This window comes from Pelmatolapia mariae, linkage group LG14 (genome assembly GCF_036321145.2).
Source record: "Pelmatolapia mariae isolate MD_Pm_ZW linkage group LG14, Pm_UMD_F_2, whole genome shotgun sequence".
NCBI classification, from domain to species: domain Eukaryota; kingdom Metazoa; phylum Chordata; class Actinopteri; order Cichliformes; family Cichlidae; genus Pelmatolapia; species Pelmatolapia mariae.
This window is the reverse complement of record NC_086239.1, coordinates 14995467-15009198: the sequence shown is the minus strand read 5'-3', so window position 1 is coordinate 15009198 and position 13732 is coordinate 14995467. Positions and strand designations below refer to the sequence as shown.

At 41.3% G+C, this 13732-nt stretch overlaps 1 protein-coding gene across 1 annotated transcript; it reads left to right on the top strand.

Annotated features, from left to right (window-relative positions):
* bace2 (beta-secretase 2) lies at positions 1-12588 on the top strand. Its single transcript, XM_063493032.1, has 9 exons — positions 1-541; positions 4612-4700; positions 4831-5047; positions 6785-6916; positions 8060-8194; positions 8506-8607; positions 9102-9251; positions 9351-9519; positions 10830-12588. The coding sequence occupies exons 1-9, from the start codon at positions 248-250 to the stop codon at positions 11069-11071; spliced, it is 1530 nt and encodes a 509-aa protein (XP_063349102.1). The 5' UTR covers positions 1-247; the 3' UTR covers positions 11072-12588.
* The last annotated feature ends 1144 nt before the right edge of the window (positions 12589-13732 follow it).

The following is a 13732-nucleotide window of genomic DNA, read 5'->3' as shown; positions in this document are numbered from 1 at the left end:
GTAGATGGAGGTGAAATTTCTCGCTGGAAATCGATCGACAGCGGACAGTTCACAGTGTCACTCACACCGCGTAAGCATGTCACCATGTACGGTGTCTTTTTGACGGTGAAGCGGGATCGTTTCCATGATGGCGACCACCGCAGTTCGGGCCAGTGTGAAAACTTGAGGAGAAAAGTTTGAGCACGGAACAGGAGTCTTTTTCTGAGACTTTCTCTGTTGTTACTGGCGTAATAAAAAAAAAACTAACATGGCATACTCAACTTTCGTTTCGTTTTGGGCATTTGCTTTGAGTTTGTACTTCGGCGTGTCCTATTGTTACTTTTCCATACCGCTGAAAATATACCCAGGGAAGTACAACGTCTCATCGGATGTGAATTTGACGTCTCTTCGGAGAGTAGCGTTAAAGTCTGATGGAAGCGGCCTCTCTCTGGCCTCTGATCCCACCGGTACCGTGAACTTTCTGGACATGGTGAATAATTTGCAAGGAGACTCTGGGAGAGGCTACTACATAGAAATGTCAATCGGTACTCCTGGTCAAAAGGTAATGTAGCTCCTGAGCTCCTGTCTTTTTTTAACTCTCTGAAATATTTTTTACGTTTCTCATTTAGACTTAAACGCACCACTTGTGTCAGCTTTCCACTTTAATCACTGTATTTGCGCTGTGTTGTGTGTGGTGTGTGTTTGTGTTTATTTATTTTTTCCTGGATGCATTTGTAGTGCGTTTACTGTGTATGTGTGAATAGGGGCTGGTCCATCCACCATGTGATCCAGTGGTCAGAAGGTGGGCTGGGTGTGTTTGTTTTGACTCAGGGCCATGGATACCCATCTATACAGCACTGTGTATTTAAATATGCTTTTAAATGTCTGTGTAGGTCATCTTGAACGTTTGAAAAAATAAGGCAACAGACTAGATCTCTATTACCCAAAAGGCTCCTTCATTTCTAAAAAAAAAAAAAAAAGAAGAAGAAGAAGTCAGGTATTTAATCCCCAGTGGAGGGTTGCCCCCTTTGGAAGTGGTCCTCAGGGTCCCTGATCCACTTGGTCATGCGAGTCGTCACATGAGCCAAGGTGGGAAGGGTGAAACTACTGTGAGACCTCACCCCACCACATCATGTGACCTGTTGAGGTCACCTGATGGAAGGTGTGAGTGGAGATGAAGCCTTTATCGTAGGTGGATGATAGCTGGTGTCGTAAGCCAGCACCAATGTTCAATCACTGACTCGTTTAACAGCCATATTTTTTTCAAGCTATTAAGTCTATACTTCAAAATATGAGGTTTAAATTTACCCCTGCAGCAGAGGGTCATGGGAAGATATGTCTAGTACATTCTTACTTTTAGGCTCGCCTGGGACCATGGAGGAAGGATAATATAACTGTGGGGGTGCTACAGCCTCATTATAGCCTAGGGGTCTGTAGACTAAACCCCCAACACCAACACTCTTTCTCTGACTCACATGCACTCACATGATGCTGCCTGCGAGGACCAGTGTTTCTTAGCAGGCAGCTGACAGGGATTACCAGGCTCCCAGGCAGCAGAGAGCACCCCGAGAGTTGTACAAAATAGCACTTGCTCTACAGCAGGGATATTCGTTGGCTGCTATTCTTTTGGTTGCAGAACTTGGAAATGCGTACGTGTAATTTATTAGAACGTCATTTTTATACTGCTTGTTATGTAAAGCGCCTAACAAGATCATATTAATAATTGAGGAGGACTAAATCTGGGTGAGCTGGAGCTCCCGTCACTATTAAAAATACATGAGGCTTTAAGGGTGGCAGCGATTTGCCTTTGTGTTGTAAAGTAGTTGTCTTTGAATTGGAGCTTAAAGCAAAGGTGAATTATCTCATTAGTAAGTTGACCTGTTGCCCCGGGGCATCTCGAGTTAAACAGATCAGAGCTTTTAAGACTCTTGGGCGGCACATCTCAGTTTCTCAGGCTCACAGAGGCTTATCTGTGCTACCTGCCATGTCGCTGAGGATAACATTGCAGCACTTGCCAGAGTACACTTCCCACACTTTCTTATTATCAAGTCACAGTGTTGTATGCTTAATGACTTCTGTCCTAATAGAAAAGAACACTTTATAGTGTTCCCCAAAGAAGAAAATTCCCCTTTACCTTTATTACTTATCATTATTCAACAGGTAGATGTATAACAACAGATTATCAATCATAAAAGTCTGTCAGTTAAGCAAATGTCATCAATGCATTACCACTGGAACTAAGATTACTATTCAATTATATTCAGCATATTGGTATTTTAAATATGTTTCTCTATTGGGAGGAGTATGTATGTGTCAGTGGTGGCTCACCTTTACAAAACAGTAAATCAGAAAGGGCGCAGTCTTTATGATGGTTTTTATTACAGCTGTGTGTTTCCTACTTTGTCAGAAAACTTGCTTTCTGTGCAGAGAACATTCACAAAAAGTTAATGACATGTTTAGGGGTTTGGCTATTGCCATTTAATTTTTTGTTTCTTTGTTTTTTGTTGAATTGTTCACATTTGGGTGAGATTATGGAGTGTTTTTTTAAGGCTAGCTCGCTTGTTTAGCAGGGTGGATCCATATTGCTGCATCAAGCATGAAAGCTGAACTTGATACAGATACCTGCTAAACAGCCATTTTTATTATTTGTTTGCGTTTAAAGTCGTTCTTGCAAAAAATCCAGGATGTATATATTATGGGTGTGTGAACAGAATTGTAGGCTCAGACTTCTGTAATTGTTTGGTTTATGATGTACAGTAAAGATAGAGGAAGCTTCACCTCTTGATCTTCTGGTCTTTTATGTCCCTGTCCTGTCCGTAATTATAGTGAAACCTTGCCAGCAGAGAGCCATCTGCTTTGGTTCAGATTGTTTATGCGGTGGCAAAATGTCGTGTAACTCAATACTATTGAGTTATACTCTCAATATTATTCTAACTAGAAGATGATGTGATTACAGGGCCGCGGTGTTCAATGAGGCACTATTCAAATCAGCCACTAATTGCGGCATCTGTTAGCATGTGGCACACACAGGCTGAGTGTTGGCTGGAGAGCCTCACATCTGCTAATTGGTACAAACAGGTAGCAGATGCACGCTGCCTCCATGGAGCTACCGCCAATTAGACGGTGAACGCTCAACTGCAGACTGCCTCAGCAGGGGAAGAGACTTGCCTGAAGCTCAGAAGCTCGACAAAGGGAGGATAGTGTGACTAGTAAAAAGATAGGTGGTGTGGGGATAAGGAACTGCCCTTGCTTTCCCTTCTCGCTATTCTCCTTCACCACAGGATACCAGAATTTTCCAGTCAGGCCTGTTTGACTGGTTCAGGCCTTGTGTGAGTGGCCTGCTGCCATCTGCTAAGGTGGCAGAGGAGTTTTGGATGGCACAGTGACAGTGGTGGGACAGGAGCCAGCGCAATGAGGAGGAACTGATAAGCCCAGCTCAACAGGGGTTTCCCATGGCTGAGTGAACCAGTCGATAACATGTGGTTGATAATTACAGACCTGCTTTCATAAAGGCCAAATGAACCTGAGCATGCCGGTGGGATGTCAGCTACAAGGAAATGATTAAGAAAGTTTGCGCCCATAAGCAAACAGTGTAGCGTAATGGTCAACAAGCGTTTATCTGAAATGTAATTTAAGTAAACTACTGCCTGCTGTTGTGGTGTGCCTTAACGTAAAGGCAAACACAACGAGGCGACAGTCGATCGCCATGTGACATCATTAACGCTGTATAGAAGTCTTTCTTGCTGATTCATCAGGTGGTGTCGGGGCATTAGGTTTATGACCCCCGCCTCGGTGGCGAATGCTTGCCAGCGAGTGTTAACATGGCCACACCTGAGACATGAAGGTGACAGAAGTCTGCCGTTTATTTGTTCCTGCTCATTGACTTTATGCCTGGAAGACAACTTGATCTCAAGTGCTGTTAACTCGTCCCCACTGTTCACATGACACATACCAAACAACTGGTTAGGTCATACAGTCATGAAAGCAGCTTGAGGCTGTCGTGTTTGACTCTCAGATCACACATTCAGTGAACACTTACGTCCGAGGTTCATTGTTAATGACAAAGACCTTTCACACCAGTTTGTCCAACACTAGAATTGAACCAAAAGTAGTGCCGTTGCAACTTTATGTGTATCATTTCCTCTCGTGTGTGTTGCTAAAATAATGTTTACAGACGTTATTAAAAATGTGTAATTAATTTTAGCTGCAACCAAGCAGCGTTTTCTTCCTCCAAAGAAAATGTCCATTTACGGTCCTATATGAATCTTTCAGATGGGCACAAAACGCCCCTAAAAGAGATATAACCTTCTTTATGTTCGGCTATTTTTATGGCCTATTTCCCTTTCATTGTTTCCTCGAGAACTGTTGTGTAATTTACCTTTTGTGTTTTCATGCTGTGGGGAAATTTCTCGCATCTATCTTTCTCCCTGCTCCTATAATCATATCTGCAAACGAACTTTAATGTCTTTTTAAAGCTTAAAGGCTTGTGAATGCATCCCCCTGTGCTTGGCTGTCATTCTTTTTCTTTTTCTTTTTTTTTACCATGTGATTCTGGGGCCATGTAAGCGTCGGGGGGGGGGTAACAGATAGCTGGAGTGATTGTTAAAACAAACTGTGCCTTCTGTTTTCCAGCTGAACATCCTGGTGGATACAGGCAGCAGTAACTTTGCCGTGGCTGCAGCTCCACACCAATTCATTACTCATTACTTCAACACTGCACTGTGAGTGGCTGGAATACTGCCTGCTTGCATTTTGTAATAACTGTAGTATAACATAGTAAATACATTCAGTTTTTGTTATATATAGCTTTGTAACTGTTTACATATTCTGGGTTTTTTCTCCTGCTTTTAGTTCTAGTACCTACCGTTCAACCGGTCGCACTGTAGCTGTAAGGTACACCCAAGGCAACTGGGAAGGTGAGCTGGGAATCGACCGCGTCTCCATTCCCAGAGGCCCAAACGGGACCATCACCATCAACATCGCCGCCATCCTGTCTTCTGATGGCTTCTTCCTCCCTGGGATCAACTGGCAGGGCATCCTGGGATTGGCCTATCCTGTGCTGGCACGGGTACGGGAGATACTCATTTACAAGTTTGCTTAAAGTTATTAAGCAAAGTCATTGATTTCTGTCCAGTGTGACATTAACTAGTAAGAAGCTGTTTTACACTCTAATGAAAACAAAGACGACAATCAAAGGACAGACATTTTGGCACACTCATACATAAATTGTGGAAAAAAATGTGGATTTGATTTATTTCATTTGTGTTCTGTTCAACCATTTTCTTACACTTGTCCAACTCACGGTTGTGGGGGCCTGGAACCACTGTCATAGGGTGAAAGGTGTGGTATACTAGACAGATTGCCAGTCTATCACAGGATTAACACAGAGACACATTCAGGTCTACAGCCAGTTTAAAAATCGCCAGCTAACCTAACATGTATATCTTTGGACAGTGGGGGAAAAACAAAACGAAGTACCAGCTGGTGGATTTGAACCCAGAACCTTCTTGCTGTGAGGCAACAGTGCTACCAAAAGCACCACTGAGGTGCCCAATAAAAACATTGATTACTAAAATAACATAAACTAATTATATTGAGTGAATCCTCTGAGCTTGTTCGGACAGGCAACGTCATTCTCACTTACATGCCTCCCACTCCTCACGTCACATATCAAACACCCTTCCAATTTAGCAGTCTATTTAAGCTTCAAATCTTCTGACTTCTGCCCTGAGTCATTGCTGTTTTAACCCCTGGAACAGCCCCAGCATCCACCTGTGTTCTCCAGGGGATATATGCTCCTTACTCGTCAATTTCTTGGTATATCATATTTGCAGAATGTCATTTTTGGAGCACAAACACCATACTCTGAATTCTGTTTCTGTAATAAATGAATCATTGCAAAATGATTTGGCCAATTAAAATGCTGTTTTCCATGTATGTGGAATTAAACACAAACCTAAGGATGAGAGCAGAAGGAGGAAGCGAAACCTGAGAAATGTAGACATGCAGGTTTCATAAAGGGACTGTAACAGCAATGCATGGCTTCCTGCTCGCCTGCATTTCTGTTACACCACTGAATAACTTTGCAATTTAATCTTATCTGAATGTCGTCATCGACCTTTCACATGAAAGAAGAAAACTTGTTTGTGATATAATTAGAGGAGGGTGTGTTGTTCTTATAAAATGATGGGGTGAGGTTATGTTGTTTTTGCTGTATTTTGTCATCTCTTACTTCCATCTTCCCTTCCACCATAGATGTGAATTAATCTGTTTTCTTTTTTCAAAAGAAGAACTAAATCAAGTTGCTTTACCCAGTGTCAGCTTTTTTTAACAGATTAATCTCGTCTTAATGGGGCGTTAAAGACGTCAGCGCAAACTGCACAATACGTTCCTTCATTCTGCGCTGACTGCAGCAACCTTTGGGATCAAATGTCAGTGATTGTGGAGCCGATACGCTTACACTGACCACTTTGTGCTGTTGGTGACTCCTGAGTGTTGAGGTTGAAGTATCCTCCAGGCTGTTTGTCATGCATGACATGGTGACACTGTGGAGGAAAACAAGAGTGAACATATCACAGTCCAAACTGATGATACACCGCTATCACATAAAAACATATTTCAGCATTTCCATTCAATAGAGCTGATGTTTGAGGTGATTGATTTTCTACGATGTTGTGTTAAAAAGGAACTAAATGTGTGAAGCTTTTACAGTCTGTGTAGCTACACAAGCTAAAAGTATAAAATGCAAATGTAAAGGTTTCACTCGATCAACATTATTTAACACCGTCTCGTGTCTCTCCACCAGCCTGACTCGTCCGTGGAGCCCTTCTTCAACTCCGTGGTGAGACAGCTGGGAATTCCTGACATCTTTTCCCTCCAGATGTGTGGTGCTGGACTGTCAGCCAGCAGCACAACAGACACTACGGGCGGCAGTCTTGTGAGTAGTCAGAAGTAACAGCCCAGGGAGGAGTTTGATTAGATGAAAACATTGGTTTTAAACAGTCTTTATGTTTTGGATCTCTGTCTGAGATTTTGATAGCTTGTGTGTGTAACCAGCACCTTTTTATAAACATCATAGCTGATGTCCTTCATGTCACTGTGTTTCCACATTGGAAGGCCTTTCTACTTTGACTGGAGCTAATTAAGCTAAGATAGCATCCTGCTGAGAGCAAGTCTGTCGCTGTAATACTTTCGACCTTGGTGCCTCGCTCACCGCATCTCCATCATGTGACCCGCTGGTGCAGACAGATGGATAAGATGGCAGGGTGCTTGTGCGTGTATGTGTGTTTATTGACTGTGGTCTGTCAGAGTGTGGGCACAGGGATAAACATTTGCCAGAGTGTATTCTTGTTGGATATTTAATGTGGCACACTTGACCTGGTGATGATTGTGTGGTTTTATTCCTTCACAGTGGCGAAAGTTACTGCCCGAACGTCCGCTAAGAATGTTTTAGGCCACAAGTCATATGCTAAAAATGAGAGATTCTCACACAAGTCGGATACAGTGATGAAGCAACAACATTATATATCAAAGAGGTCAAAGGTCACAGGGATATCACAACATTCTGCGAAACACTTCTGACTAATATTGATTAGGATACTGAGGGAGAGACTGTATTTTAATCAGATCTAACTGTATCGGTATTTGTAACAGCTGATTTAAAAAAAGGTAAAAAGGGAGACGGTGGAAACACCGACACAGTTTTTCCACCAGAAGGCTCTCTGCCAATCCCTCTGTTAGCAACATGTTTGGAATGCCACAAACAAAAGCCGAGCAGAGTGTGAATGAGTACATAATAACTATCATAATGCACAAATAAGTACACATAACAAATGTTAGGGAAATCTGTTGTTTGTGTTTTGAGTGTTTGGAAAAAAAACTATTGGCCGATATGTCAGAATTAGATCACCAAGTACTGGTATTGTATCTGTCTTAAGAATCCTATTCCTATCAGGCTCTAATTTTAAGTTTAGTTAGATACTAAAGTGGTGATGCTAAACAGATATGTAAACTGCAACTTAGCTGATTTACTGAGGCAAATAAATAAAAGGTAGTAATTCTGGTTATCTTCTTCTCTTAGATAATGGGTGGGGCTGAACCAAGTCTGTATCGAGGCTCAGTGTGGTACACCCCTATAATAGAAGAGTGGTACTACCAGGTGGAGGTGTTGAAGCTGGAGGTGGGAGACCAGAATCTGAATCTGGACTGCAGAGAGGTAAAACTTCACTGTCTGAATTGTTTCTCTCACTGTCTGATCCTAACTCCACACTGCACTATTTCAAAGTAAACTGTAGCTTTGACTTGGAAGTTGACTCACAGCACTTGATTAACTGGCTGTGTCAAGGTTAAAACACTGAAATGTAAGAGAAGCTGAGTAGGAGTGCTCAGAGCAGTGTAATCCAGTTTGTCTGCTTGTGAAAGAACTTCCTCATTTTATATTCTTTTGTTTGCTCAAGGTCTTCCATAGGAGCCCGTTGCAGTGAGAACAAACCCTACCGCACGTCACTCTTTCTCTCTTTCTTTCAGTATAACATGGATAAAGCTATAGTCGACAGTGGGACGACTCTGCTGCGACTTCCTGTCAACGTCTTCAATGCATTGGTAGAAGCCATCACACGCAGCTCTCTGGTATGCTGCCTCCGCTCCACAGACAATGATGAAACATGTTGTCAGAGCAAAGATATGCAGGGGAGAATAGCACACACTCACTGTTCAAGGACGTAGTAGCTTTAAGTGGAGGGATCGAGGTTTTTTTTTTTTCCTGTTATAAAAATGTGTGTGTGTGTGTGTGTGTGTGTGTGCGTGCTCTATGCCTTTGTTTATTTACCGTTAGGCTTTGCACATTTCTCACCTTTTTGGAACTGCACACAAACAGTTCTCAAGGTTAATTTGAACTTGGAGGCAACATTTTCAATTAAAGCAGCCACATCCTTGCAGATGAATACAAAGTAGGAAAATGAAAGCAGAACATCAAAACTTGTTTTGGTGCTATGTTGACCTTCTTTCTCTGTCTTTATCCTTTTTATCCTTCGCACTGTCTCTTTTCTGTCTGTGTCAATTTTTTACTGTGACTGTCTTATTTTCTTTTTCTCTTTCCTCCCTTTTTTTTTTTGTAAAATTAGATCGAGGAGTTTTCTTCAGGGTTCTGGGAAGGCACCAAGTTAGCATGCTGGATGAAGGGAGAGAACCCCTGGAGGTTTTTCCCTAAGTTGTCCATCTACTTGAGGGCCACGAACACCAGCGAGTCGTTCCGCATCACCATTCTGCCTCAGGTGCCAGGCACATATATAATCATTATAATCATTCCTTCTGTAGAGCTTCTATCAAACAAAGACAAACTCATCTCATCCTCATTTCTTGTCATCTCACAGCTTTACATCCAGCCAGTCACGGACGTTGACGGCACGCTGGACTGCTTCCGTTTCGGGGTGTCGTCGTCAACAAATGGCATGGTGATCGGCGCCACTGTTATGGAAGGCTTCTACGTAGTGTTTGACCGCAGTCAGCGGAGACTTGGCTTCGCACTCAGCAGCTGTGCAGGTCAGGGTTCATACTGGTGCCACTTACTGCAGTTATATGTCTGTAAATATTTTGCTTTTTATGAGAAACTACAGCTGAAATACTAAAGTACAGAGTAAACCAGACGTCAGCTAATGATAACTTACTGACAGGAAAACTCCTAAAGTCAGCCTTTCAGGCTCCCTGACCAAGAGCTCAACAGTGTCCTGTTCACTGAGATCTAAACCTCAAAGGTTAAGCCTTCAGTGGCACTTCCTCATAGTTCTGTGGAAAAATGAACTTTGGCCAAGCCTCCCTCCCTAATACTAAAGTACAAAGTTCATTTTTGTTGTGTACTGAGCAAACACTTTCGTAGGCTGAAGGTTAAGGATGGAGGCTCATGACAGCTTTTATTGTCTAAGCAGGGCAGGTAAAATAAATAAGAAAGTTAAATGCCATTGTTTTTTTAAAAATACAAAAATGATACCTGAGCCCGCCATCGAAGACTACAAGCAGCAGTGTGCTTGATTAAAAAGCTGGGATAAAGTCTGGAGCCTGGCTGTTTAATGCTCTGTATGTGAGAACAAGAATTTCAAGACATATAAAATCATCCTGAAGCCAATGTAAAGATTATAAAATGGGAGTGACGTGAGTACGCTTGCTGCAATGTGTTAATGGTCTGTATCATTTGGAGGCATGAAAGAGATCATTTATCTAAGCAAATAAACAAGGCAATAATTGTGCATGAATAATTTCCTCCAGTTCCACCAAATTCAATTCAATTTTATTTTTATGGGCTAAATCACAACAACGGGAACCCTCAAAACGCTTTATATTGTAAGGTAAAGACTCTACAATAATACACCGAAAATCCCAGCAATCAAATGACCCCATTTGAGCAAGCTCTTGGTGACAGTGGCAAGGAGAAACTCCCATTTAACAGGAAGAAACCTCAAGCAGAACCAGGAGGGCAGCCATCTGCCATGACCAGTTGGCCAAAGAGACCATATTTAGCCATTTCTAAATGTTCCTTAAACGAGGAAAAACAGGAATGAAAAATAGATTTTGCACACTTTTAAAAGCAACAGTTGTTCAGTTAAATGTTTAAATGTTTAAAGCATTCATTTGCTCATTGTCAAGATAGCCTCAGCTAGCTCTCAGTTCAGCAAAAGCGCTCTTCACCTCTCTTTCCAGCTTTTCTCAAACATTAGCTCACAGTCACAGGTTAACTCTTTTAATTTGGCACTTGTTAAATTTGTATTGAATGAGAGCGTATGAGTGATGCTAACTTAATGCTGCTTTTTTGTTTTTATGAGATAATGTTATAAGACCTCTCTCATACGTCACTGCAGTGAGCGATGGGGTGGCTCTGTCAGAGATCGAGGGACCCTTCTCTGCAGCGGACGTGGCGGCCGACTGCTCTGGCGGCCCACTGAAGGAGCCTCTTGTGTGGATGATATCTTACGCCCTGATGGCAGTCTGCGCGTTGGCCCTTCTCATCCTGCTGCTCGTGCTCATCCTGCCCTGCAGATGCGGAAACCGGAACGGTGAGATCACGGACGAGTCCTCGCTGGTACGACACCGTATCAAATGACTGAGAGGGCAAAGTAGAGCGAACCCGGGGAAGGGACAGTCGGACAGCAAGCAGGGCGCCTCCACGAGAGGCCGCACCGACCAATGACACTCGACTTAGGATTTTTAGACTGGACTCATCAGCTTGGCCCACGGAGGCAGACGCACAGACAGATCAGCTGTCCCTCTTAAAGGGAAAAATCCCCAAAACAATTCTTTAAAAAAAACAGCTGTTGGTGGTGAATTTATATTTTCTTGTTGGTTTTTTTGTGGTCGTGGCCTCTCTTTGACGATGATAGTTTGCTAATGTTGCCTTAATCCACCTACACAGGCTGGTGGAGGCACTCAAATCATAACTGGGCTTGTTCTAATTAGAACTGCTAAAGGTATTCTGAGAAATCTAGAACTTCAATAACACTAGAAGGTGAACAAAATTATTAAAGCAGGTAATAAGTATACACAGACTAACCATCACAGCAGAAATCAAAGAACAGCTCAGCGGTGCAGACAATCACAACAACACTAATAACACTGACATCATCTCCATGCAAAAGGTGTTTTCTAGGTTTCTAAGCCTTATAAACCTGATCAAAAGTGCCTTTGTTTTTTTGTGGGGGAGGGGGGGGGGGTGTTCAATCTAATGCCAACAACGGGATCTATTTCTTGGATCTATTTTGAAGTTTTCCACTCGTCTGTGGAGTCAAATGATTACCCAGAGATATTACATAAAAAAAATAAACTAATTAAACTAAAGCTGCTCACTGGTAATAGGAAGAATATGAAAAGTTATACTCATGTTTACAGCGCCTGTAGTGCCTTTGTGGTCTTGGCTCTCTGCTAGAACAGTATCAGCAGTTTGGGACTTACTCTGCTGAATTGCACTTCCAAAGTCGATCAAAGTGTTATATAAAACGAAAGATCAATATTTCTCCTTCTGTAATGTAGTTTATTATTTTAATGTAGTTATACCGATTCTGTATACCCTCAGCTTTATATTTAAGTCTCTTTGAATGTGATTGTATCATCATTATTATTATTATTATTATTATTATTGTAATTATAATTATAATTATAATTATTCCAGATCTTTGCTTTCTGAGACTAGAAGTCAAAGGGTGTTTATACTGCACATTTTATACAAATCATATACAGAAACACTTCAGCATTGATTTCCTTTGTTACTTGTGGGCTTCAGTTAACGTTCTAGCAAAGCAGACTTTCCTGTTAGCCGTAAAAAAAAGAGATAAAGAATCGACTTATTGAATGTCATTTTGCAGTCTCTTCGCACCAGTGACATAAGGTCCATACACAGTCCACAGAAGATGCTGCGCCACAGTTCATTCAGCCTCATTCAGCTTCCTGTAATCTGACCCAAGCTGCACTAACGTGTCACAGTCTGCCAAAATGTCAATTTGTGAAACTGTTTCACTAAAAGTACACTTGAATCTAAAACTGCTCGCTTATTTATGAGTGTATTTTTTTTTCTGTGCCAAAAATTGTAAACTGTGTTGTAAATAAAACAACTTGTGACAAATCAAAGACATAATCGTTTTTAAATCATTTTTAGTTCTTTTTGGGGGGAAAATACAGCAAAATAAAACGTACTTAAATGTAATTACACAGTTTATAATAAACAAAGTAATTTCAAAAAGTAACAAATTATGAAAAAGAAAATCGCAATAATTCAATGTGAGTTTTTCTCTGTATACGTGTCGGGTTGATCGTCTTTGCTCCTGTGATCAGTGGTCTTGATACCTCTAAACAGAAAGAAGTGCAATTCATCTGGTTGTGTTTGAACATTATCTGCATGTAAGTTGATAAAGCTAATAGCAAATATTTTTATGCTAACACAAAAGGCCAAGATGAATATAATTACTTCATAATCGTCACAATATTAGAGCTGTAACAGTCTTGATTAATGGTTAAATGTCTCTCAATGTAGTCTTGAGCCTCTCTTCATTTCTGCTTAATTTGCCAAAACACATGTAAACATAAATAGAAATACAGTAGATAAGGTAAAAAACAGAGTTTGTACAATTCTAACAAGCTTGAAAGTTAATGTATGTCACCACCTTTACCCAGTTTTAACACCGAGTAAAGACTAGATCTTTTTTTTGTATGTCCTGCTGCATAAAACCTTTAACAAAAGGCTGTACTTTATTTTCTAAAAAGCTGTGACTGCCTACAGCTGTTTTTCCTTTATTTAAGAAAAGAATAAGAAGCAGTGTCATTGTGGTATTTAAAAAAAGCTGTGTCATCAGACTCGTGCTCTGGCTTCCTCAAAGTGCCTTGCTCAATTCATGACACAAATGTTGAGAACCACGAGTCAAATGTTCAATAAGCTTAATGCTACTTGATGTAAGTGTTGCTAAGCATACGGCTGAAACGTACACTGATACAAATGATTGATTAGAATAACTCTTAGTTGCCACTATATGAGCTCATCATTTGCAGAGGGACCTGTTGCTAGTTTCACAAGTTTCACAAGGTAAGCTGTGCTTGGTCATTTTGATCAATATTGAAACAAACAAAACCAAATTCTGAAAGTAGCATCAGAGAGCCTTCGCTATTTTTTGCATTTAGTTGGTTTACTGCAGCTCATTCACTAGCTGAGACAACATCCTCATGTAGGTTTGGTTTTTCTAGTAGATAATTGCAGATTGCATGAGCATGAATTGAGGCT

Coding starts and splice junctions, on each gene's coding strand:
- bace2 (XM_063493032.1), top strand. CDS start 248: ATGGCATACTCAACTTTCGTTTCGTTTTGGGCATTTGCTTTGAGTTTG. Junction 542..4,611: donor TCGGTACTCCTGGTCAAAAG/GTAATGTAGCTC, acceptor TCTGTTTTCCAG/CTGAACATCCTGGTGGATAC. Junction 8,608..9,101: donor CCATCACACGCAGCTCTCTG/GTATGCTGCCTC, acceptor TTGTAAAATTAG/ATCGAGGAGTTTTCTTCAGG.